At 50.1% G+C, this 24,949-nt stretch overlaps 7 protein-coding genes and 2 non-coding genes across 9 annotated transcripts; 6 read left to right on the forward strand and 3 right to left on the reverse strand.

Moving 5' to 3' along the window:
- The first annotated feature begins 228 nt into the window (after nt 1-228).
- On the forward strand, nt 229-314 carry YALI1_E07524r. The gene has a single exon. It is a non-coding gene; the product is annotated as a tRNA-Pro (tRNA).
- Nucleotides 315-329: 15 nt separating this feature from the next.
- On the forward strand, nt 330-419 carry YALI1_E07525r. The gene has a single exon. It is a non-coding gene; the product is annotated as a tRNA-Tyr (tRNA).
- A 900-nt stretch (nt 420-1,319) lies between these two features.
- On the forward strand, nt 1,320-2,633 carry YALI1_E07535g (uncharacterized protein; the record flags this gene model as incomplete). Its single annotated transcript, XM_503622.3, has 1 exon — nt 1,320-2,633. The coding sequence occupies one exon, from the start codon at nt 1,320-1,322 to the stop codon at nt 2,631-2,633; it is 1,314 nt and encodes a 437-aa protein (XP_503622.3).
- A 321-nt stretch (nt 2,634-2,954) lies between these two features.
- Nucleotides 2,955-4,859, reverse strand: YALI1_E07571g (uncharacterized protein; the record flags this gene model as incomplete). The annotated part of the gene is made up of 1 exon (XM_503623.3): nt 2,955-4,859. One exon carries the CDS (start codon nt 4,857-4,859, stop codon nt 2,955-2,957), a length of 1,905 nt encoding a protein of 634 aa, XP_503623.3.
- A 687-nt stretch (nt 4,860-5,546) lies between these two features.
- Nucleotides 5,547-6,956, forward strand: YALI1_E07578g (uncharacterized protein; the record flags this gene model as incomplete). Its single annotated transcript, XM_068282918.1, has 1 exon — nt 5,547-6,956. The coding sequence occupies one exon, from the start codon at nt 5,547-5,549 to the stop codon at nt 6,954-6,956; it is 1,410 nt and encodes a 469-aa protein (XP_068139019.1).
- A 901-nt stretch (nt 6,957-7,857) lies between these two features.
- YALI1_E07601g (uncharacterized protein) lies at nt 7,858-9,105 on the forward strand (the record flags this gene model as incomplete). Its single annotated transcript, XM_503625.3, has 1 exon — nt 7,858-9,105. The coding sequence occupies one exon, from the start codon at nt 7,858-7,860 to the stop codon at nt 9,103-9,105; it is 1,248 nt and encodes a 415-aa protein (XP_503625.3).
- A 2,461-nt stretch (nt 9,106-11,566) lies between these two features.
- YALI1_E07657g (uncharacterized protein) lies at nt 11,567-13,447 on the reverse strand (the record flags this gene model as incomplete). The annotated part of the gene is made up of 1 exon (XM_503626.1): nt 11,567-13,447. The coding sequence occupies one exon, from the start codon at nt 13,445-13,447 to the stop codon at nt 11,567-11,569; it is 1,881 nt and encodes a 626-aa protein (XP_503626.1).
- A 1,907-nt stretch (nt 13,448-15,354) lies between these two features.
- YALI1_E07676g (uncharacterized protein) lies at nt 15,355-19,710 on the forward strand (the record flags this gene model as incomplete). Its single annotated transcript, XM_503627.3, has 1 exon — nt 15,355-19,710. One exon carries the CDS (start codon nt 15,355-15,357, stop codon nt 19,708-19,710), a length of 4,356 nt encoding a protein of 1,451 aa, XP_503627.3.
- A 415-nt stretch (nt 19,711-20,125) lies between these two features.
- YALI1_E07744g (uncharacterized protein) lies at nt 20,126-22,553 on the reverse strand (the record flags this gene model as incomplete). Its single annotated transcript, XM_503628.3, has 2 exons — nt 20,126-22,150; nt 22,494-22,553. The coding sequence occupies 2 exons, from the start codon at nt 22,551-22,553 to the stop codon at nt 20,126-20,128; spliced, it is 2,085 nt and encodes a 694-aa protein (XP_503628.3).
- Between the last annotated feature and the right edge of the window lie 2,396 nt (nt 22,554-24,949).

Below are 24,949 nucleotides of genomic sequence, written 5' to 3' on the forward strand. Positions count from 1 at the left end.
GATCTTGAAAAAAGGTCTGCGAAGTTTCGTCAGCAACTAAAATTTGCGAGGGTTAGGTGAGGTAAATGTAGTGTTATGAGAGGTAGGAAAATTGAAAACAGAGTTTGGGATAATTGGGGGTATTTTAAGAGAGGAGTTGAATATAATGAGGACAAGAAAATGTCGCTCATAACCTGTAACAAACCCTTGATAGCACAGCCCACAACCCAAAAAACCGCAAGAAATTGCGGCCCGATGGTTTAGTGGTATAATTCTCGCTTAGGGTGTCCTAGGCAATTTGCGAGAGGTCCCGGGTTCAATTCCCGGTTGGGCCCAAATTCTTCTTTCATCTCCCGGTGGCCAAGCTGGTTTAAGGCGCGAGACTGTAATGGTATCATATTGTAATCTTGAGATCGGGCGTTCGACTCGCCCCCGGGAGATTCTTTTTGACCCTTGGCTGGGGTTATTGTTTTTGGCCTCCGAGACTTGGCCAGTGAGTTCTACAGTCTCAGCTTTCCTTTTCAGCTCACCATCTCAACCGTTTATATTGTCACATTCTGGCGATCTAAAATATATGCACCAGCCACGTGTGCCGTGCATATTCTTTCGCTTAGCTTTGTGGGGTTATTGTGGGTGATTAAGAGTGTATCTTGAGATGAGAGTAATTGGATGTTGTTTCTACAACTGAGACGATTCGATTAATACTTTTTTTCTTTCTATTTCCCATCATCCATCATCCCGTCAGGAAGGTGTTAAAAAAGATCGCTCAAAGCGCGCTCACTTAGAGTTGGCGATGACCGACAAAGGTGAAAAACTGGAGAGCAGATTTGAGGTCTTTGATGGGTTGTTTTGATCGATTTTTGGGGTGGAATACAAAAAGGAAGACCCATTCTCAATCCATACATGTTTATATCCTTGTAACTCGCCGAATACGACTTGTATCATCCCACTACGAAAGTAGACCCTGAAAAGTATATGAAGAGAGGGGGCACGAAGAGTGCATGAAGATGGTGTGGAATTGTAGCGTTGATAGAACGTAGTTAGATGGTACCGTGACATCAAAGTCCGTATAAGACCAACACTGACTCTTAACCTCTCTTAAAGGCTCACCAAAGCTCCTCTATGGCATAAAATCCCTCTCAAACGCTCAATACACCACCCTTGTAGCTTCCCCAGATAATTACAGCCACGTCATGTAAAACAAAGAGGGACCCTAACCACATGCACATGCAACTAAATAGTAACTAGGTTAGTAGGCGCGTACAAGTAATTAAGCATTTGGAAATCACACACGCGATTTCATCATTCTTCCTCACAACACACACATCCACACATACACGATGAAGCTGCCCAGCCTCGCCACAATTGCATGCCTAGTGCTCCCCGTGCTGGCCGACTATGGGCTGTCGGAAATGTACGAATTGTCGCTCCCCAACTCCATGGCATCCGATGACAGATTCAAGACGCATTTCTATGCCTCTGGATCTGCCGTTCTTACAAGCTCTGGGCCAGGCGGACGGTCTCAGATCGCGCTGACCGAGCTCGGCCGACCTAACCAGCGAGGAGCCGTTTCCGGCAACCAGCCCATCCCCTCCAAGGACTTCATCACTGAGGTATCTCTGGCTGTCTACGGACCCGTTCTCCCTGGAGGAGGATTCGGTATCTTCTTCACCCCCCAGCCCTACCAGAGCGGTCCCGTCTACGGCATGAAGGACAAGTGGAACGGGCTTGCTCTGATTCTGGACTCTGTAATCGGTAACGATGGAGAAGGCCATTTGCATGTCCATGACAACACTGGTGGAGACTACGCCGCGATGGACGCCTCCCAGGTTGAGAAGGACGCCCTGGCGCTGTGCAAGCTCAAGTACAGAAACACCGGAGCGCCTGTTAAAATTACAACCTATTACATCAACGGCAAGCTCAAGGTCGAGATCAACGGTCACAAGTGCTTTGACGAGCGGCCTGTTGCTCTTCCCGACTCTCCCTACTTTTCCATCTCCGCTGCTTCCACCGAGGGACCCGACACTTTCGAGGTCTACTCTCTGAAAACTTACCGGGTCGACCCCAATGGTGTTGGAGGAGCTCCCACCGAAAATACCCCTGTTGAGCAGAAGCAGGAGGCTCCCCAGGCTCAGCAGCAACAGCAGCAGCAGCAACAGCAGCAGCAGCAACAGCAGACTCAGCAGCAGCCTCCTCAGCAGCAGCTTCAGGATGTTGCTACCTCGGAACACATTACTGAGCTTGCCAAGAAGCTGATTTCTGTGGAAGAAAAACTCGAGTCGTTCACGGACCTCAAGAAGCTGTCCACTCTGTCAAATGACCTTGCCGTGCTCACCAACCGCATCGGAGTCATGGATCAGAAGCTGCGGGAAATGGAGGTCGAGGGCAAGGAGCACGTCCGGGAGCGAACCCAGGACACAAAGAACTACATTACCAACCACCTACAGGAAATCAAGTCGCAGTTGCACTCGCTGACTCAGACGTTCGACTCGCAGGTTAAGAACGAGCTGCGGTCGCAGTTCACTGACTTTTCGTCCGACAAGAAAAACCAGATCCCCTCTCTGTGGATCCCTCTCGTCGTCATTGTCGGCGCACAGTCGGCTCTCTTCTTCGTCTATCTCAAGTCTCGAGGCAAATACGAAAAGTTGCTTTAGGGATGGAGACGGAGAGATTAAAAACACTGCCTTGTAAAGCTAGTAATGATTTTTGTTATTGTATCATCAGAAGAAAGTAGCGGCTATAAATTTAAATGTTACAAACGTACACACTGTGCGAGTGCAGTTTCCCCAAATCATCAACAACTCTACTACCGTATCAATACGAATTCTCGGTGTTATCCACACACTTCTGTTGTTGCTGCATCCATTACCCCAACACTCCTCGTTGATATAAACATAGATTATTGTTAAATATTGTACACGTTAGACGTAGGTCTTTCTGTATCACACCTACTCCCTCTTTTCCTGGTCTCCCCTTTACATAAAGTTCTGGCCTCTCCAGCCCCCGCCGTTCACCTGGGGCTGGCCCTGAAACTGCTGTGGTGGCATGGGCATGCCTCCTGGCTGCGCCATGTGTCGTAGTTGCTGAGGAACCATCGGAGCCCCACCCATTCCTGTAGCGGCAATCTGACGCTGCTGATTCAACTGGTGGTCTAGAGGCAGCTGCTGCATCAGATGGTCAGGAATACCTTGACCAGGAACCATAGGCATTCCACCAGGTCCGGGCATGGCCCGCTTGAATCTGCTCTTGGGCGACTTGTCCTGCATGGCTCCCAGGGGCATACCAGGAACACCTGGCTGTCCCGGCCCTCCTGCTGTCACCTGGCCCTGTGCTGCGGCCTGCGCCCGCTGCTCCTGGGCGTACATCTGCTCTAGATACTCGTCCTTGCTGACTCCCATGGGCAGTTTTCGAATCTGCGGGGGTGGTTGTGACTGGGTGAGCTCCTCGGACACGTCCTGGAACGTCGGCTCAGCCTCATCGGGCGCCACAGACGAAGATCCTGAATGAGTGTCTAATGAAGTCGCGGCTGTAGAAGTCGACAGAATACCTCCTCGGCCACGTCGCTTCTTTGTGTTGACAATCACAGCCTCCTGCTCGACACTCTCTTGCTTTCGCTTCATCATCTGGGTCTGCGAAGTGGCATACACCTCGTTAGCGTCAAGCACCCCAAGATTGGGCTTCGAGGGCAGTTCCCCAGCGCTCTTAATCTGCCAGAAGTTCGTCCACATGTCTTTTCGGAATTTGCGCTGGCCGCCCAGGTACCGGTTATACTCCAGAGCTGAGTAAGACGCCTCGATTTCGGGGGCCTTGTAGTCGTGGAAAAAGTCGATCGACGCAATGTTGTATTTTGACGCCAGCGAGATATTACCTTGCTGGTAGTCCAGAGACCCTCGAATCGAGGTGCCGGGCATGTAGGTGGAGAGCAGGAGGTTTTTGAGATTTGCAGTTTCCACCTGGGCTGCTGCAGCTGCCGCATTGTTGATGGGTTGGTTGCTTGAGTCAGTGGCCAGTATGGCCGGAGCGGCAGGCACAACCGGGCCCGCACCACCCATCATCTGCTGCGATTGCTGTAGCTGCGCGTAGACGTGGGGGTGAACGTGAGCTGGGGTCTGCAGCGAGTTAGCAGCAGAAGCTGCCGCTGAAGCGCCTGGAGGGGGTTGTCCAGCCATGGGATGCAGCGTGTTGGCTGTGTTGGGTGCACCAGGCATGCCTCCGGATGAAATACGGGGCATAGTAGACGACAACGAGGGGCGAGTCGCTGGCTGTGTGGGCACAGGTGTGGGTCCAGCAGGGGGCTTCTCTTTTCGTTTTTGGGCCTTGGGCAGGTTAGGAGGGTTGGGGGTGCCGTAGACCTCCTGGTTGTAGACGTGAGTGATCTGGCCCCGTCGGTCCATAATCACAGGGTCCGATTCAGTGAAGCCTTGCTCGATGGCAGCTGCCTCCCAGTAGTCATCTGTGACTCGCTTTCCGTCCACAATAGCACGTGCTCCAAACTGTCGGTAGATTGAACGAGCGGTAATGATTCCAATGACACGTGATCGGAACGAGTAGGGAAGGAGCCCCAGCGCAATCAGAGCCTCCTTGTCCTTCTGGCTCGCAATCATCTTGTAAAGACTCTTGTTCTTGTTGAACAATAAGTACGAGTCTCGAAAGTTGAGCTCCTTGGCGCACTCGGTGGCCATCATAAACAGCTTCGATCCGCGTCCCGGCAGCTTGAACGTGTTCATCCGGAATTCTCGGCCTCCTTGGGGTCGTCCATCCAGGTCGATTTTCTTCTCGCCTTCGGGGTCAAACTCCGATACCACGAACTCGTCGCCCTCGGGAGTCAATTCCGAAAGGACCATCATGGCCGGCAATTGAAGGGTTTTTTCGAGCGCCATTGCAGATGTGCTCACTCGGCTGTGACGTAGTTAATGCGTGGACCTGAACGCGTGTTTGGTGTTGGTGATGATGAGCGATTGAGGGTATGGGTGGGCTTAGTTGATTTAAAGTTTTGACAATTGACACGAGGAGCCCGACAAAATGTCCGCCAGGGAGACACTAAAGGGTTGCGGTATGTGAGGTTGGGAAGATATTGTTGGTGGACAAGAATAGTGCCCTTGAGCCGTATGCTATCCAAACACCTTTTCTTCTACTTCATTCGAAACACCAGGCAGTTTCAGCCAGCACACTCTACTCGGTCCTGAGTTTGCTTTGTGGAATGTCGTTGTGTGTTCGATTCCAGATTGTGTTGTAATTGCCGTTGGAGTGCTGCGGAATGAGTGATCAATGCGAACCCGTTTCCATATTGCTATTAAAATACGGACACAAATTGAAGTTCTCCGCTCCTATAAATGAGCCCACAAACTCAGACCATGTCCCTCAACATCAACCTCAACACAGGTCCACTTCTACAGTAACATCATGGCTCGCCAATCTCGTATTTTTAGCACGTAAGCCGCACAACGGGTGATTGTGGCAGTGGTTTTTTGAGATTTCTTTGATAAAATAATTCACTTGGAGCCATTGTTAGCAGGAATTAGCACACCGTTATACATGACTGTCCTGTGTATAGCCTGCGGTGTTGAATGATGGGGAGGATAAGCCGTTTTTCGACAGACCGAGAAGGTTTCCTCTGCAGCATTTCTCAGCCTTCCATCTTCAACATGCCAGATACCGTGCTCGAAATTTTCGGACAGCCTCCCCTCAATATTTATACCCAAATATGTCTATGTTACAGCATGGATAAGGCACGTCGAAGCGAGATTGTGCACATTTTACAATCCGGTTTAGTCAGATTGACTGAATCCTTCCCATGGATAGCTGGTCAAGTGGTAAGAGACGATACCTCTGGCTTATTCAAAATCACCACGCTTGGGAAAACACCAAGACTGGTTGTGAAAGACGTCACTGATACAGCCCTCCCTATGGAACAACTCAAAAATGTTCAGTTTCCGTTTCGAATGATGCACGAAACTGATCTAGCACCTCGAAGTACGATTCCGGGACTGTTCAGTGAGTCAGAGCATAACCCTGTGTTTCTTCTTCAAGCCACTTATATTGATGGGGGTCTTCTTTTGACGTTTCTAGGTCATCATCAAGCCATCGATGGCACTGGACTAGCCCAGATCGTGTCTCTATTGTCAAAAGCATGCAATGGAGAGCCGTTTACTGAGGAGGAGAAGATAATGGGGAACATGGAACGTGATAACATTGTGCCTCTGTTTTCTGAGATTGAAAGGTTGCGGTACGGAGACCTTTATGAGAAGCTCAAACATCAGATCGTGCCAAAGTACACTCCCACAACCAGCGAGAATCCACCAAGTTGTTCATGGAGATACTTCATCTTTTCAGGTGATTCTCTTTCCAAACTAAAACAACTTGCTTCTCAAAATCTGACAACAGGCATCCCATTCGTATCCACTGACGATAGTCTCACAGCCTTTGTCTGGCAAGCAGTATCACGAGCACGACTTCAGAGACTCGAAAAGAACACAAAAACAACAATAGGGAGAGCTATAAATGTCAGACCATGCCTGGGTATTCGAAACACTTATCCTGGAATGATCACCAACATGGCTTACAGCAATAATACACTTTCGGAGCTGGTTGATGCCCCTCTGGGTCACGTGGCGTCTAATCTGAGATCGAAACTTGACTCTGAAGAGCTGAAACAAAATACCAGGGCTCTGGCTACTCTTATTAACGACAATCTTGGGACTCCTATTACCTCACCTACTGCTACCATGGACATGTCTTCAGATATAGCGCTGAGTTCCTGGGCACAGCAGAATTTCTACGCGCTGGATTTTGGACTCGGGTTGGGCCTTCCTGAATCAGTAAGACGTCCAGAATTCACTCCAGTCGAGAGTCTCATGTATTTCCTTCCAAAGACAAAAAAAGGAGATGTAGCACTCGCTATTTGTCTTCGAGAAGAAGATATGGAGGCTTTAAGGAAGGATGGAGAAATGATGAAGTATGCCACATTTATAGAATGATATTATGGCTTGTACAGCACTTATACGACGATGTGTGTTTTTTTTTTTATATATATATATATTTTGTTTTAATTTGTAACAATAATAATTCTACTACTCAACTAAACTTCCAACTATTTCCCCAACTACCATACCGCTGACTTTTGTCCTATTGTGATGATATTAAAAAAAATTAAAAAAATATGTGAGCGTTATTTTTTATTTTACTTTTTGCCTGGTGCGGCTAAAACCCAAACCTCCATACACTCAGGTCGAGAATATTTTTTTAGATATGTAAATTTGTCAAAAAAAATTGTTGTGTTGTAGAAGTAGTAACGACAGATTATATATACAATCAGACCACGTAATATCTCCAGATACCCCCAGACCACACCGATATTTTTAGAGTACCACCAACCCTTCTGGATCGCCTTCAATTCCTGCATTTCAAAATTGCCACCCGATCTTCTTCATATAGTATTAGCACACTGTATGGACCACTCAGATACTGCATATTCTCGATGACTCTCTTTGAAACAGCTTACTAAAAATATAAAACAGAAACAGGAGCTCCAAAGACCTTGCACTATCATTTCTTCAAAAATACCCCCACAAAATCTGTCAGAATCCCAAGCCGAATTCCGCCGTTGAGTTCCCCAGAATTTCCATCAGACTCATTTTAAAATCCTGAAATGAAACGCACCCTAACCTTGGTGCCTTAGAATGGAGAACTACGTACTCTACGATAGTTGAGGGTGTAATAGTACAAACCGGGAAGACAGTTGAGAGAATATTACTTCGTATGACTAAACCCCCTCGTTATGCACAATTTCCTTTGTGGTGCCCTAAATACGACTCTCTAACGCCCCAATCACACCTTCCAAAAGCCTCACGCACGTGACCAACGCAATCAAACATTAGAATGCATACTTTTTTTTCTCAGACATCCAACCTCTACCAAGAACACCTTCATTTCAGCCTAAAGCGTCTTCAAGCTCCCGTCACATCCTCTATTACCACCGTAACATCGACAACCCCGAATCAAAATACACCTTCAACGCCACCAGCCACCACCCAATTCACAAACACTGTCACAGCAGTCAGTAACACAACCATGGCAAGTACACCTCGAGATAACTCGGCAAGCCCGCAATCGTCCCCCAAACCTGTCCTGGTGTCGCGCAAAAGCATCGTGTCTTTTACAGAACCCGTGCATCCCAATGACAGACACAGAAACAGCGTGGTGTCTCTGCATCATATAGATCACTCCAAGGTGCTGGAAACCAACCGAAGAGTGAGTCCCACGAGCTCGAATGGAGCTTCTGGGTGTACCACTCCTACCATTGTCAAGGGACGGCTCGAAACGCAATCTCTGGACGAGATTCTGGGATCTCTGGGTGACACACACGCTGTCGCGAGTCCCAACTTCAACCTGCACTCAGTCACGAGCAACCCCAATCTACCTACTGCCAGTCCCACGCTGGGACCCAAGACCGTTTCTTCGGCTCCTGTGATAAAACCTGCTGTTTCCACGCCTGCAACTGCTTCTCCCACTCTCACTGACTCGATTTTCCCTCCGAAGACCGACTCATCCAAGATCCATATTCTAATCGCAGCGTCGGGGTCTGTAGCAACTATCAAGATGCCACTCATAGTCCAGAAGCTCAAGACTGTATACGGAGACAAGGTGGAGGTACAGGCGATTCTGACAACTGCAGCACAGCACTTTCTCAGCGCAGAGCAACAAAATGAAATGATCGATCTCGGGGTGCGCATCTGGAAGGACAAGGACGAATGGACATGCTGGAAGAAGTCGTCGGAAAAGATTCTCAACGCAGAGCTCAAAAAGTGGGCAGACGTGCTGCTCATCGCCCCTCTGTCGGCCAACACTCTGTGCAAAATCGCCAACGGCATCTGTGACAATCTCCTGACGTCTATAATTCGAGCATGGAACCCAGCAGCACCTATCATTGTTGCCCCTGCCATGAACACCATGATGTACAACCACCCACTGACTCAGAAGCACCTGAATGTGATCAACGCAGAGATGCCCTGGATCCAGGTTCTGTTGCCAGTTGAAAAGAAGCTGGTGTGTGGAGATACAGGCATTGGTGCCATGTTGGAGTGGAGCCAGGTGGTTGACTGTTTGGTCGGTCGTCTCAGCGAGTGACAGTTGTGTATGGACCACTACTATAACTGCAATTTGCTATGTGCTATCTGTTATTGATCTCTGATGATAATATATATTCATTTATTTCGAGTTGCAAGGGTCTAAACAGACTCAACTAAGACTGAACATCATACTTGATAGCGCGAGAAGTTACAGTACATACGGTGTACGATACATTTGATGCTGCCATCGATCTGCCTGTATACCGTCAGTTCTACTTGTGTGTCTATGATACTCGTCGAGTCATTCAAAAGCATTAATATTATTCAACCAACAGTCTAATTTTTGTTGTTCGCTGTAAACTTCGTCACTTTGTCAGTCTCCAGTCATCTTGCCCATAACTGGAGAGAGAGTGTGCCTTATGTTGCCACCGTGACCTGGCTCAAAGGCTGTGGGGTGAGATGAGTCGTACAGGAACGAGAAGCACCCGTCATTACAGCCGCTTCACCGGAACCCGGACCCCTGTCTTGTCCAAGTATCCCAGCTGCAAGTATTGGCGAGAGTGATGGTGATGTTTTTTGGGGGATGGTTTTTTTGGTGGAGGGCCTATGCGAAACAGGGACGTGATCGGAGCGGCCTCCGAAACTCCGATGAGGAAAAAAGACGAGTCGTCAGAGGGACCGGACCTTATATATTGGCAGACGTGTGCCCCAAAGCACAACAATGTGCAATTTTCGTCTCAATTACAGCTTTTGGCTCAATTCCACATGCATTTAATATTTGGGCCGTGGGATGGGATGGGGTGAGAATATGGGGCAAAATTGTGAGGGGTAATATACAAAGCTTTTGGAGCTGGAGAACCATGCGCCGGGGGTGTACACGCAGGTTTGCAGACGCAGGAGTGGCTTGTTGCAGTACGGGCTGTGTATTACCGACTTGTCAGGGGCGCACACCTGCCAGTAAATGTTAGTGTCAGAGCCGTATGACTTACAGAACACTCACTTGTGTCTCACTAGCTACTTGTAGCGAATATGACATCACCTCGGCAATAATAAGAACAAACTAGCGTTTGGAGGTTGAGATTTTGAAACCGTTTTGGATTTGGAAAAGGTTCTTGTCTTGTTCAGATGGTTATCTGGCGTGTGTGTATAGTCTGTACAGTAGCTAGTGTGCATCGCACACGGAACTGGTCCGAGAGCTACGATAACAACAAAAGTTGCTGCTAATTCGCACCTGCAGGCGTACATGTCGACATTAAACACTCATATAGCGGGCAAGCTGTATACGCCAGTCGTACACTTCACTTGTCTCAGCGGTTCCTTGTGCTCTGCATAATCTCGTATCCCAAGCTTCATTTAATAATAATCCCCTACAGCCAGCCACCTGACCCGGCCTTATCAGGACTATTCTCTTGTCTACAAACCTTGTGAATTATCATTTAACGGTTTATAATACAGGCATGGGGCTGTGTGGGTGGTTCGTGGACTGTATACAAACAAACCACACCTGTAATATCAGCAGTTGTGGCCTGTGAGGTGAGTGCAAGGCTCCCGTGTGAGGTTTGATTGTGTCCAAATGACCGCCGGTAATTACCCCAGCTCTCCAGTACGTACAGGGCTCTTCCTGGCCCTAATCAAACTTACCATGAGCCGTGTTACCAATGAGGCAACCGTGTAGCCCGAACGATGAGTCGTCATGTGCCCTTTTGCCACATACTGTAATTTCGTATTGGCCTCATTAGGCGTAGATATCGGATATGTCGGGGGTTCAATTGTGTGTGTGTGTGTGTGTGTGTGTGTGTGTGTTTTTTTGTGTGGGTGGGTGTGTACCACATTCAGACTCGAAAAGAAAAAAAGTAAACAACCAGCTTCAGATCATGTATACCCGATACCTGAGGTATGACTCGTATCGTATCGTACTTGTACCGGTACATCCAACATGCCACACGATCCACCGCCTCGAACACTCCACGTGCTCTGAAACATAATAACTTCTACAAGTACGAGTATCTCATCTGTCTTAGACTACCGTAACACACACCCGAAGCACTTTGGACTTGATTGCTTCCTGATATATTATATTGCATCCCATTAAGGCTGGCTCTTCTGGGTATCCATGTCAGCCCATCTACAAGTAGGAAGGTCTCTAATTTCCTTTACAGCTCAAACATGGACCACACAACGCACTTCCCTGCTACACTTGCAAATGAAACACCTTAACGAAACCAATCTCTAAGCGAACATGGTGATATTTGTAAGCACTAGCAGATAATTACGCGGAGTAACAAATCTCGAAATCACGCAATACAGTACAACCATCTCATTTTACTTAGTTGCATAGAGTAAATTCTTTTACATCATTCTGCTGAAGAGAGAGATGTGCTCATATGGTACGATACTACAGTATGTATGTACTGTAGAAGTACCATAGAAGTTGTCCAGTCGTTATCTACGACCACCCAAGCAAACCATAGTCAGTCCCGTACTCGTTCCCTATCAATTCATATTAACTACTTGTACTCCTAAATCTCATCTTCCAGAAAATGGTACTCAAACTGGAAGTTGGACTTGCGTCGCTGCAGCCACACACCCTCAAAGTCAAAGTAGCGGTAGGTGCCCTGCTCAAACTCGTTATTGATCATCTTGGGCTCCTCGTGGCGCTGGAACCACGTCAGGAACCGCTTGTGGAACCGCCACGACCGCGACTTGAGTTCCTTGGCCGCCAGATACTGATGGTACGTTCCCTGGCGGTAGTAGAAAATGTAGAATAGCGTATCGATGTCCATTTTCGCAAAAATGCCGCCGTCCTCAAACACCGCCAGAGGGTCTTGAGGATAGAATGGCAGAGTAGGGAAAGGCGACTCAGGATGGTACATTTGCGGCTTCTCCGCGTCGCCTGAGTCTGGACACGAAAAGTACGACGTCTCCAGCAACTTGGCAATCGAGCCTATTGGTGGAGGAGTGCCGACTCGCTTCTTGGCCACGTCCAGCGACGACACAAGGTCTTGCAGGCCGGGAGGAAGCGTGTAGATGATAGAGTCGTCCGACAGAGTGGTGGACGTGGACAGGGGAGGCGGCGAAGGTGCTGTCGATGTGGTGTTGCCTGCGCTGCTTGTCGAGGCTATGGTGGCAGAGGCAGCCGGGCCAGTAGGAATAGCAGGAGCAGCCACCGGTGTAGAGGAAGCGGCAATGGGAGTCGAAGCAGCGGCAGGGCCGGTAGGAATAGATACGTTGGCTCCTCCAGGTGCAGGACCTCCTCCTTCAGCCCAGGGAGCAGGAGTGGCAGAAACGGCCACAGGCACAGGCGCAGCGGCTCGAATTTCTTCTTTGGGAGCTGGCAAGGGAGCTAGGCCCTGTGGCAATGCACTCGGAGAGCTTCCCACACTGCTTCCAGCAGCAGCGGCGGCTGCAGAGGCGTACTTGAGCGACTCATTGCGGGTCGGCAGAGGAGCAGGTTTCATGTTGCTTCCGATCGGAGGAGGCGTGTTTGTGGCTGCCGGACGGCGACTGCTATTCTGAGCGTCTGCCGCTGCTTGTGCTGCCGCCTCCTTTTGTGCCTGGGCCGCCTTGGCCGCCTCCTCCTTCTCCTTGGCGGCTTCTCGTTCTCGTTCCTTGGCACTTTCCACAGCCAAATCTTCCAGCGTCGACGTGGGCTCGTCCCTCAGGTACTGCTCGTCGATGGTGAACTCGTCCTCCTCTTGATCCAGATTCAGCTCATCGTAGATTTCCACGTCCTCGGCGAAATCCACATCCTGGTTGGACTCCACGTAGTACTGAATGTCTTCCTGAAGATCCATCACCTGTTGAGGAGCCAAAGATCCATTCTCAAGCAGTCGTGCAATGACTTCTAGACGTCCAATGTGCCACTTGTGTCGATCGCTAGCATCAGCAATCTCACTAAGACGCTCACTCTTGACACTGTTGTCCTTCCGACCCTTTCGAACCGTGCCGTGCAATTGCTCCTCCTCGGCCTCCAAGGTCTCCAATTGCTCACTCAGCTCGTCGATCGTGTTTTGCACAAACGCACACGCCTCCTGTCGTTGCTGTTCTCGCGGATCAAGCTGCTTGCCTGCGCCTGGACTCAGTCCCTCCTTTGAAAATGCCTTGGTCTTCATCTCCCGCTCACAGGCCTTGAACCGTTCCATTTCCGTCTCGATCAGCTTGCGTTGGTCCGTCAGCGTCTTCTTGTCCTTGATGTCGTTGGAACCCATCCATGTCTTGATCTGGTCTCGTAATCGCTGCAGCTTTTTGATCTCTCGCTTGAGATCCTGCTCCAGTTTTTCCTTTTGCGACTGGTTGGTCGACTGCTGTACTTTGTCGTAGATGGAGTCAAAGGTGGCCACTCCTTCGGCCACCCGCTTGAACACTCGGTCCATTTCCTGCTGCAGTTTTCGCGCAGCCATTGTAGAGATGTTACCGCCGAGAGTATTTGTTGGTGTCACACTTTCTGCATGCTGGAGACGGTGAGCTGGTATGAAAAGTCATAACCCTAACCTGGAGTTTATTCGGAGTGGAGAGAGAAGCCATATAGTGGTGAGTAGAATACGCAAGGGGGAGTACTTGGATCGCTTTTAACAGGCGTTTGATTTGTGTGTGTCGTCTTTTATCCTTAAAAATTCCTTCTGTTTTACCCACCTTATAAGTCCCTAAGCTACAGTAACACCCATATCACAAGGTTTAGAGAGGAGTTCAAATGTATATGGAGATGAGTATGGAGAACATGCGCCATGTGTGAATAGTTGCAGCCTGGGACTGGTATGGATTCTACGACGACCTCATCAGCCCATTCCAGTAATTGGCTCACTGCTACCTCTCCAACAGCACCTACATCGCACACTTTACCCCTCCTATCTCAAGTGCCACATGCTACAATGTAGCTACTCTACGATATAGCTACTGTAAGCTTAACACGGAGATAACATGAGGGAGTTACTGATAGTTGTTGGAAGTCATGACTGTGTATCGTAGGAAAGAAACATGGATCTTTTTAACTGTAATCATACCATTCATTTCACCCCCTGAGATCATTTCTAGTCTCTCAAACGATGAAACACGTGATGTTCAAAGTTCGATGTCACACCGCAAGATTCTGTTAGGGCGGGAAACATAAGAGTACCTACGAGTAGGCTACATACTGTACTGTACCTGTTAAACACAACTTGTGAGTGAGAACTTGCTAGGAGCTTGTGGGGATTGTTCTTGCGGCTCAAGTACTACAATCCGGCCAATCCAACAGGAACCCACAATATTCCTCCTCTACGTAGTTCGACCATGTGTATGACGTCAGGGGGCATGCTTCAATAGAATGTGTTACAGAGCCCATAATAATGAGACTGCAAGAAGCTATGATTAGTCTGTATAAAAGTCAACTGTTCCACTCATTGAGACCACAACTTACTCCCATTCATCTCCCTGATTCCTCCTTGTTGCTCATAATCTGTAACCGTGTCTCAAATTTTTATCACTTTATCATTTGATACCACAGCCAACCACAGCCTGTCATTAATGACATCGCTCTGCACATCAACCCACCTTGGAGATGTACTGTACGAGTAGCGGTTCAAGCCTTGTCCGGGTTGGGGTCTGTGTTCACAGATCAGGTTTTTCAGAAGACTGTAGGGTTAGGGTATAGTTGGGGTGCGGAGCTCGTGGTATGATTTATTATGTCATCTGCATTTGCAGTGATAATATCTATAGGTCAGTAAAATCACGTGACCATTTTCTTTGATCACCCCCCATCAGCTGCACTCCACTGCAGTATGACTCAGTGCACCTGTCTCGATATAACCTTCCAAATCGAAAGCTTGCAACTTTCGGTTTTGACATCTGTTTGAAAACTTGTCTCTACAAAAAAAAAAAACTACCGACAATGTCGTGTGAGTATCCATGGGAAATTGAAGGAATCGTTCGTGAGATCGCTTGGTCAGGCTTAAAATTGAGATCAATCGTCTGTGAACTGTCATCTGGATTGTGTCTACCGATGTCTGATCTGACCAGAACAGTGCCATGAGCAAATCGTTGTGGAGGATGCGGCACAAACAGAGTGGATGGTATGCGATATGAGAAATGGATCATTGCGGCTCTTTTGATTGAGGATCTGGTTACTTTATCACTGTCTGTCGTTGTCTTTCTGTCAATGTAGCTATGACTACAGTATAGCATTGACACAATGAGCAGTCACACGGAGAAGCCTTAATCAGACACTCGTTGGCAAATGCGATTGTCTATATGACCCCGCTTCGAGTTCTGTAGCCTCCAATTCCCGCCGTCATCGCAGTATGAATACTATGTTGTCTGCTATACTATACTCATGGACAACGGCAGGACTCTTTTAAGACGTGATACCGAGACTCATGACCTGGACAAAGAAAGGGTACTTATTCTGTGTCAGCTATTTATTAGGTCCGCTCTGACCTTCGGCCCTATGTACCGTACTAATACAGTAACACAATGGGCAACCGCCCTTACCAACCCCACACTCTCAGTCCTCCCGTTCGATTTCGTCCGCCCCGCTGAAGGCAGTGTAGTCGAAGCACAATTGACGGAGGCTCTTAGCTCCAAGACCGTGGCCGAGCTCGATCAGATTGCCAAGAACAGCGGTGTAGCAGGCGCTACTGATTTCTCTGCAGCTCTGGCTCTCTACGCCATTCTCGTCTACCGTCTCTCGGGCGACGAGGACGTGTGTCTCGGATCCGACGACGCCGAGGGAAACGTCTTTGTCTTCCGATCCAACCTCAACGGCACTTCCACCTCTCTGGGTGACCTCATCAAGTCTGTGGTTGAGTTTGAAACGTGGCAGAAGGACTCTGGCGTCAAGTTCGCCGACATTCTGGCTGAGATCCAGACCTCGCAGAAGCTGGAGTCAGAGCCAGTACTGTTCCGAACGTCTTTCCAGCACCTTCAGAGCGACACAGAGTCACAATCTGTTCTGGGCCCCGCTGCCGGCCGTCTCACAGACGTGTCCGTCTATCTAGGCAAGGAGTCTCTGTCCATCCACTACAACTCTCTGCTGTACAAGGAAGATCGAATGAAGCTCTTTGCTAGCCAGATTGTCGAGCTCATTGCCCAGGCTGCCGTTCTTGGCCCCTCCGCTGAGGTCGGTAAGCTATCTCTTCTGTCGCCCCAGCAACGGGACGGCTCTCTGCTGCCCCTTCCCACTTCTGATCTCGACTGGAGCGGGTTCCGAGGCCCTATCCACGAGATCTTCGCTGAGAACGCCAAAAACCACCCCGACCGGCCCTGCTGTGTTGAGACCGCCTCGGCTCTGTGTCCCGAGTCCAAGGAGCGGTCGTTCACCTACAAGCAGATTGACGAGGCGTCCAACGTGCTGGCGCACCATCTGGTGGCTTCCGGTATCAAGCCCGGTCACGTGGTCATGATCTACGCCTACAGAGGAGTCGATCTTGTGGTCTCCGTCATGGGTACTCTCAAGGCTGGAGCCACTTTCTCCGTTATTGATCCTGCCTATCCTCCTGCTCGACAGACCATTTACCTGCGAGTAGCTCAGCCCCGAGCTCTGGTTGTGATTGGTAAGGCTGGCAAGATTGACCAGCTCGTCACCGACTACTGTGACAAGGAACTGCAGTTACTGACTTTGGTCCCTGAGCTGGCCCTCACTGACGACGGTGCTCTGGTCGGAGGAGAAGTTGAAGGGAGCGACATCCTGGCTTCCTCTCAGGCTAAGAAGGGCGAGCAGACTGGTGTTCTTGTCGGCCCCGACTCTAACCCCACACTCTCCTTCACCTCTGGTTCCGAGGGTATTCCCAAGGGTGTTCTTGGTCGACACTACTCGCTGACCTACTACTTCCCCTGGATGGCTGAGACCTTTGGTCTCTCCGACAAGGATAAGTTCACAATGTTGTCTGGTATCGCACACGATCCCATTCAGCGAGACATTTTCACCCCTCTCTTCTTGGGTGCCCAGCTCATCATCCCCACTTCGGACGATATTGGTACTCCCGGACGTCTGGCTGAGTGGATGGCCACCTACGAGACCACTGTGACTCATCTGACTCCTGCCATGGGTCAGCTTCTCAGTGCTCAGGCGACTGCCCAGATCCCCTCTCTTCACCATGCGTTCTTTGTCGGCGACATTCTCACCAAGCGAGACTGCACTCGACTGCAGAAGCTTGCCCAGAACGTATTCATCGTCAACATGTACGGCACCACCGAAACCCAGCGATCCGTTTCATACTTTCAGGTCGCTTCCTACGCCTCGGATTCGTCTTTCTTGGCTCAACAGAAGGACATTATGCCCGCTGGCAAGGGTATGAAGAATGTGCAACTGCTCGTTGTGAACCGACACGACCGAACCCAGACCTGCGGTGTCGGAGAGGTCGGAGAGATCTACGTGCGAGCCGCTGGTCTCGCCGAAGGCTACCTTCTCAACGACGCGCTCAACGCCGAGAAATTTGTCACCAACTGGTTTGTGACTCCCGAGCACTGGATCCAGGAGGACGAGAAGGTCAACAAGGGTGAGGCCTGGAGAGAGTTCTACAAGGGTCCCCGGGATCGGCTGTACAGAACTGGAGATCTCGGCCGGTACCTTCCCGATGGAAACGTTGAGTGTTCCGGACGAGCCGATGACCAGGTGAAGATTCGAGGTTTCCGAATCGAGCTTGGCGAGATCGACACTCATCTGTCTCGACACCCCCTGGTGCGTGAAAACGTGACTCTGGTGCGTCGAGACAAGGACGAGGAGCCCGTCCTGACTTCGTACATTGTTGTCCAGAACACTGACGCCGTCAACGAGTTTTTGGATGCTCAGGAGGACGAGGAAGAGACCGACCAGGTTGTTCAGGGTCTTTTCAAGTACAGAAAGCTCATCAAGAACATTAAAGAGTTCCTCAAGACCAAGCTGCCCTCTTACGCCATTCCTACTGTTGTTGTCCCCCTCGCTAAGATGCCTCTGAACCCCAACGGAAAGGTCGACAAGCCCGCCCTGCCCTTCCCTGATACTGCTCAGCTGGCTATTGTTGCCCAGAAGGCCGCTGCTGCCTCTGGAGATGCCAACGCTGCTCCCATCGAGTTCACCGAGACCCAGGCTGCCATTCGAGACATTTGGCTCGATGTTTTGCCCCAGCAGCCCGCCACCATTTCTCCTGATGACTCTTTCTTCGATCTTGGTGGCCACTCCATTCTGGCTACTCGTATGATCTTTGAGCTACGAAAGAAGCTCATGGTAGAGATCCCCCTTGGTCTCATTTTCAAGTCTCCCTCCATTGCCGGCTTTGCCCTTGAGGTCGACAAGCTCAAGAAGGGAGGCGAGGTTGAGTTCCACGGTGAGAATGAGAGCGACGAGCAGGAGCAGGCTGCCGTTGACTACTACAACGACGCCAAGACTCTAATTGCCGACGCGAAGCTTGTTGCTTCGTCTTACCCATCTCATTCCGGCAAACTCGACGCATCTGCGCCTGTCAAGGTCTTCTTGACTGGAGGAACCGGTTTTCTGGGCTCTTTCCTGCTCCGGGACCTGCTCGAGCGATCGCAGAACATCCATGTGTTTGCCCACGTTCGAGCCAAGACCGTGGAGGCTGGTTTGGACCGTCTGCGAAACTCTTCCGAGGCCTATGGCATCTGGAAGGATGAGTGGGCTTCTCGAATCACCCCCATCATTGGCGATCTCGAAAAGGCCGACTTTGGCCTGTCTAAGGAGCAGTTCTCCCAACTCACCGATGAGGTTGATGTGATCATTCACAACGGAGCTCTGGTCCACTGGGTGTACCCTTACTCCACTCTCCGAGGTCCAAACGTGCTTGGATCTATCAACGTCATGAACCTCGCTCTGACTGGCAAGGCCAAGATCTTCAACTTTGTGTCCTCCACCTCTGCCGTCGACACCGAGCACTTCAACAAGCTGTCTGCCGATCTGGTGGAGGAGGGCAAGGCTGGCGTTCCCGAGTCCGACGATCTCATGGGTTCTTCTGTGGGTCTCGGCAACGGCTACGGACAGTCCAAGTGGGTCGCAGAGCACGTGATCCGAGAGGCCGGAGCCCGGGGACTCACCGGAACCATCATTCGACCTGGTTACGTTGTCGGAGACTCCAAGACCGGAGCCACCAACACGGACGATTTCCTGGTTCGAATGATCAAGGGATGCATCCAGCTGGGTGAGATTCCCAACATCCACAACTCGGTCAACATGGTGCCCGTCGATCACGTGGCTCGGGTTGTTACTGCCGCCTCTTTCTGGCCCAAGCAGCCTTCCGGCGTGGTTGTCGCCCATGTGACTTCCCAGCCTCGAACACGGTTCAACGAATTCCTGCAGACCCTCCAGAAGTACGGTTACAAAGTTTCTGTCGAGGACTACGTCACCTGGCGTCTGGCTCTGGAGAAGTTTGTTGTTGAGGACTCGCAGGACTCTGCCCTGTATCCTCTGCTACACTTTGTGCTCGATGACCTTCCCCAGTCTACCAAGGCCCCCGAGCTGGATGACTCCAATGCTCGATCTGCTCTCTCTCGAGACGCTGAGTGGACCGGAGTCGATTTGTCCGCTGGTAAGGGCGTTGACGAGGCTCAAATGGGTATCTACCTGGCTTACCTGGTGGCTGTCGGCTTCCTGGATGCCCCCCAGTCCAAGGTTGAGCTTGCTTTGCCGAAGGTGGAGCTGTCTGAGCAGACCCTTGATAAGCTGAAGAGTGTCGGTGGACGTGGTGGTAACAAGTAAGCAGTGCCGTAGGGAGTGCCTTGACCATAAGGCGATGCGAAGCATTGCCATTTTGTTATTTGTTACCGTGTAATGGTGATTATTGCTTGTCTGTGAGCAGACTATTTTTGTATGATTTAATTAATTATGATATATATGACTAAATGTGAGGTGTCGCAATAATTACAGCATTTTTCGTTTGAGATGGTTTGTATTGTAGCCAGTGCTCAAAAATTGAGCGTAAATTTGATAGCGTTTGCTGATGAGCAAGTGGAAGCATGGGAATCTCATCCCCAGAACTCGTAATAGTTACATACGGCAATACAACTATCAGTGACATCACATACATGCCAGTTGTCACGCAAGGTTCTACAAACTCATGGGGTTCCATTTAAATATACTCTATATCAATACTTATATCAGACGGGCAACCCACTTAGACACCGTGGCCGGGTCGGGTGTTGACGTCAATGGGGTCGAAGGCTCGCTGAATAGGAGACTTGACAGTCTGGCCCTTGTAGTAGTTAATGGTGGCCTCAGCTCGCTTGGCGACACCCTCGGCATTGAACTCAAAGGCATCGTAGACCTGCTGGAAGGGAGCAGAAGCACCGAATCGGTCCAGACCAAACTGCTGGTGAGAGTATCGAGACCAGCCAAAGTCGGAGTAGACCTCGACGGAAAGCATGGGGATGCCATCGGGGAAAACAGACTTTCGGTACTCGAGAGACTGCTGCTCGAAGGTGAACCAGTCGGGCAGAGAGATGACACCGGCAGTGATACCCTTCTTCTCCTTGAGGAGCTTGGCGGCAGCAACACAGATGGCAACCTCAGAACCAGTGGACACAAGGTAGATGTCACCCTTGTCCTCGGAGATGAGCTGGTAACCACCCTTGGAGGCCTTCTCGATGGAAGAGCCCTCAAGCTGAGGCAGGTTCTGTCGGGTCAGAGACAGGACAGAGGGAGTGTGGTAGTTGGTGATGGCCTTGTAGTAAGCAGCGGAGGTCTCGTTACCGTCGGCAGGTCGCCACACAGAGAGGTTGGGGGTGGCTCGGAGCCAGGCGACAGTCTCAATGGGCTGATGGGTAGGGCCATCCTCACCCAGACCAATGGAGTCATGGGTAGCAACCCAGATAACGTGGTGGCCAGACAGGGCAGACAGTCGGACGGCACCAGCGGCGTAGGAGACGAAGTTAAGGAAAGTACCTCCGTAGGGGATGATACCTCCGTAAGCGTTCATACCGTTCATGATAGCGCCCATGCCGTGCTCTCGAACACCGTATCGGATATATCGGCCGGAGTAGTCACCAAGGTGGGTGACAGGAGGCTGGAAATCAACAGCGTCCTTCCATCGGGTCAGGTTTGAGCCGGTCAGATCGGCGGAACCACCAACAAGCTCGGGGAGGACCTCGTGGATCTTGGTGAGGACAATCTCGGACAGCTTTCGAGAAGCAACGGCATTGTCGGCGGGGGTGTAGGTAGGCAGAGCCTTCTCCCATCCCTCGGGCAGCTCTCGCTTGAATCGTCGGATGATCTCAGAGTGCTCCTTGGGATACTCCTTACCGTACTTGGCGAAGAGCTCGTTCCACTCCTTCTCGGCGTTGGCGCCTCGGTCAATAGTCTTGGCGTAGAGATCAGTGGTCTCCTTGGGGACGGCAAAGGTCTCCTCGGGGTTGAAGCCAACCTTCTCCTTGAACTGCTTGATATCATCAGGCTTGAGAGGAGAGCCGTGAACACCGTGGGTACCCTGCTGCAGAGAGCCGTAACCAATGATGGTGGTGAGTCGGATACAAGTGGGCTTGTCCTTGGACTTCTTGGCCTGCTCGATGGCAGCAGCCATGCCGGCCAGATCGTTGTTACCGTCCTTGACCCAGATGACCTCCCATCCGTAGGCCTCAAGTCGCTGGCTGACGTCCTCGGTGAAGGCCACGTTGGTGTCACCGTCAATGGAAATGTGGTTATCATCGTAGAAGGTGATGAGGTTACCGAGCTGCAGATGTCCGGCAAGAGACATAGCCTCGGAGGCAACACCCTCCATCATGCAACCATCTCCGAAGATGCAGTAAGTGTAGTTGTTGATGATGTCGTAGCCAGGCTTGTTGTAGGTGGCGCCAAGGTGGGCCTGGGCAATGGCGAAACCAACAGCGTTGGAGACACCCTGACCCAGGGGACCGGTGGTGACCTCGATACCGGGAGTCTCAGCCTCGGGGTGGCCGGGAGTCTTGGAGTTGAGCTGTCGGAAGTTCTTGAGATCATCGATAGTGATGTCGTAGCCAAACAGGTGCAACAGGGAGTAGTGCAGCATGCAGGCGTGTCCGTTGGAGAGAATGAATCGGTCTCGGTTGATCCACTCGGGGTTGGAGGAGGTGAAGTTCATGTAGTAGTTCCACAGAACGTGGGCAACAGGAGCCAGACCCATGGGGGCACCGGGGTGGCCGGAGTTAGCCTTGGCCACAGCATCAATCTAGAGTTAGCGATATTCAAAAATCGAGACATATCATCACATGCTATGACTCAGCCCTTGGCGTCAAAAAGCATGAATTGCACTGCAGTGTGCAGATTCATGCAGGACAAACACCAGACCAGTCAATGTAATTGGCTGTGGTGCACGTCCAAATCAATGGCACAATTGCCCGTGATGCATGCTCCTTAGGAGACGCTGTGGGGTTTGTGCATAGGTTACAGCTTCCGGGTCATGATCAACTTCCGCGCAACAATTGTGTGCTAAATCAGGGCAGAAGCAATTGCTCAATTGATCACGGGTAGCCACCGCAACATTCGCACTCCTTCTCAGTTTTCATACTCACAGCCAAGGTTCGGATGGTGTTGATGGCAGTCTCGTCAGTCTTTGAAAATTGGGGAGCCATTTTGAAAGTTGTCCGTCTAGCAAGCTACCAGCAGGGTATATATAGCGGCAGACCCAAAGTTTTCCTAGCTCTTCCATTCGGTTCATCCATACTTTGTTTCCCAGGGTAACTTTCCCAATCCAGTAACTTTGAGGCTTATACGACTCAAGCTTTTCGCAACCTCAGACCAGAGAGAGCTACAACAAGGAGGGTGGTGACATTTTGGAAGGCGTGGGAGGTGGTATCGGGGCGGGGAGTGATTGTAGCGTGCTCAATTGGGTTGTTAAGGGCTTTTAGTCAGCCATATAACTGCCTTCTACCATCTATTCGCCCTCTTCAGCTATTGCTGGATACTAAGGTTGCTGATGCCTTATCGTGTCAGTCAGCGACATCGGACAACTTCCACCATATATGAAACTACGGACGGATACACAGTCAGCGGGTAGTCATATTCGGAGGGGTCTTCGGAGTTCCCAATTGGGGTTCCGTTGGAAGTCATCTTTGTGTGGCCACCGTTTTTTCCCGTCGGAACACCATCTTGAAAACTCCGCCACTTACACCCGTCCTACCCACTCTCCCTCGCACTACTGTAGCTACGTACTTTTCCTACTTCTCAGACACCGTATTCCCTCACTCACCCACCTTGCACCTGTCCCGTCCCCTGACGTCAGCAAAGTTAGCCCAGGGCCAGAAGATCGCTGGTATGCACGCATAATAGGAGCTGGTGTCGCTAATTGGAGGGCGACAACGTGCCCAGACCCGCTTGCAAAGACTTCAATCGGACCCAACCTGTCAACCCAACCTCTCAACTGACATGACTAGTCAGGGCTGACTGCACTCAACGTCCCAACACTAATTTTGATGGTCTAGACCGTGATTAGTCATCTGTCATCGTCCGTTGGGAGAGTGCATAAAGACAGATTAAACATGCCACGTCATTTAAGAAGGTTATTAAGAGAGGGTGAAGACATTTGAAAGGTGTGTTCCCTTCCGTTTTCCAATGGCACAGCTAAAAGCAGCTCTTTCTTGCGGTTCAAACGACATCAATTATACTTCCTTGTCTCATCACCCACCGTTTTTTCCACCTAGGTTGCTGGCATAAATGAACGCCCCATGCCAGCCAATGCAAGATTGTTCCGAACACGAGTTTATCCGATCATGACGTCATCCGCCGGTATCATGTTCGGTGATATCATCGAGGTACCAATTTGCAAACGTGCAGTCAGATAACAGCATGCAAGCCGATTACGCCGGTGTGTAGCGGATTTGATCACTCAGCTTTTTTCCCGGAAGTGGATAAACTTCTCTTGAACGGTAAAAAAAACATACTGTGCCAAGTGGGGGGTCTGAAACTCGACTGCCCAACCTTTTCCGTCCTGACAATTATAGCTTGTAAAGATCTCTTTCTCCGAAGACTGCGGGCTAATCATATCCCTCTCTTTCCGTGTGCATTTACATAGCAACTGTGCAAACCCTTTAGGTTCTCGGGCCCAACGTATGAACCGTATCATAGGAAGAGAGGAGGTGTAATAGGAGGCAACCGTCTTTGGAAGTTCTATGCCGAGTTTTATAAAACGTGTGCAAGTACAGTGCAAGTACTTGTAGGTTGTGTTTCAAGTTTTCAGCTGTTGGCTGTGTTGGTGGGCCAGCGTGTGTTTCAATAGTCATCTATAGTATCTTCGTGTACAGAGGAGCATCTACTGGTAGCTACAAGTACGGTATGTACCAGTAGAACCACGTGTGATACACTTGAACAACAAACCATGCAGGGTCTGGCTGCATTGTTGATTCCGGTCCGTTCTATACGCTGTTTGTTCTTTAGAGTGTCTCCGTAGTCCGTCTTTGTACCTTGGCCTGTTGATCTGGCTTCTACTGGTCTGTTTTTTCATCGACTTTCATCGACTATGATAGAAAACTGTTCGTTCATGGCAAATGATTTATAGATATCCACTTGAACAGAATTGACAGTGTTTCTACACTGCGGCATGGTCGTTTGATGATAGACAGCAGAGGACTCGAAGAACCCATCTAGTAGTAGAAAAGTCGAACAGTATCACTTACACACACACACACACACACACACACACACACACACACACACACACACACACACACACACAATCAAAGGCAGTAATGACGTCTATTCTTCATGATACCGTTTTACTTCTTCGTAATCCACTTGTCCCCGTTACCTCCACCTTCTGTGTACGAGTAGTATCGTTATCGCACATTGTAATAATGTACCGCTGTTTGTAGATCTTGCTGCACCTCCACCTGATAAGATCTTCGCTATCACCGTCCAACCATAGTAACTGTTCCTAACCAGTAGGGGCCTGGTGTGTCCATATGTCATATATTTGCAGCAGTGGTGCAATGTACTCTCATATTCACATTCATTCATGCTATACCCATACACA

Source organism: Yarrowia lipolytica, chromosome 1E (assembly GCF_001761485.1).
Source record: "Yarrowia lipolytica chromosome 1E, complete sequence".
In the NCBI taxonomy this organism is placed as follows: domain Eukaryota; kingdom Fungi; phylum Ascomycota; class Dipodascomycetes; order Dipodascales; genus Yarrowia; species Yarrowia lipolytica.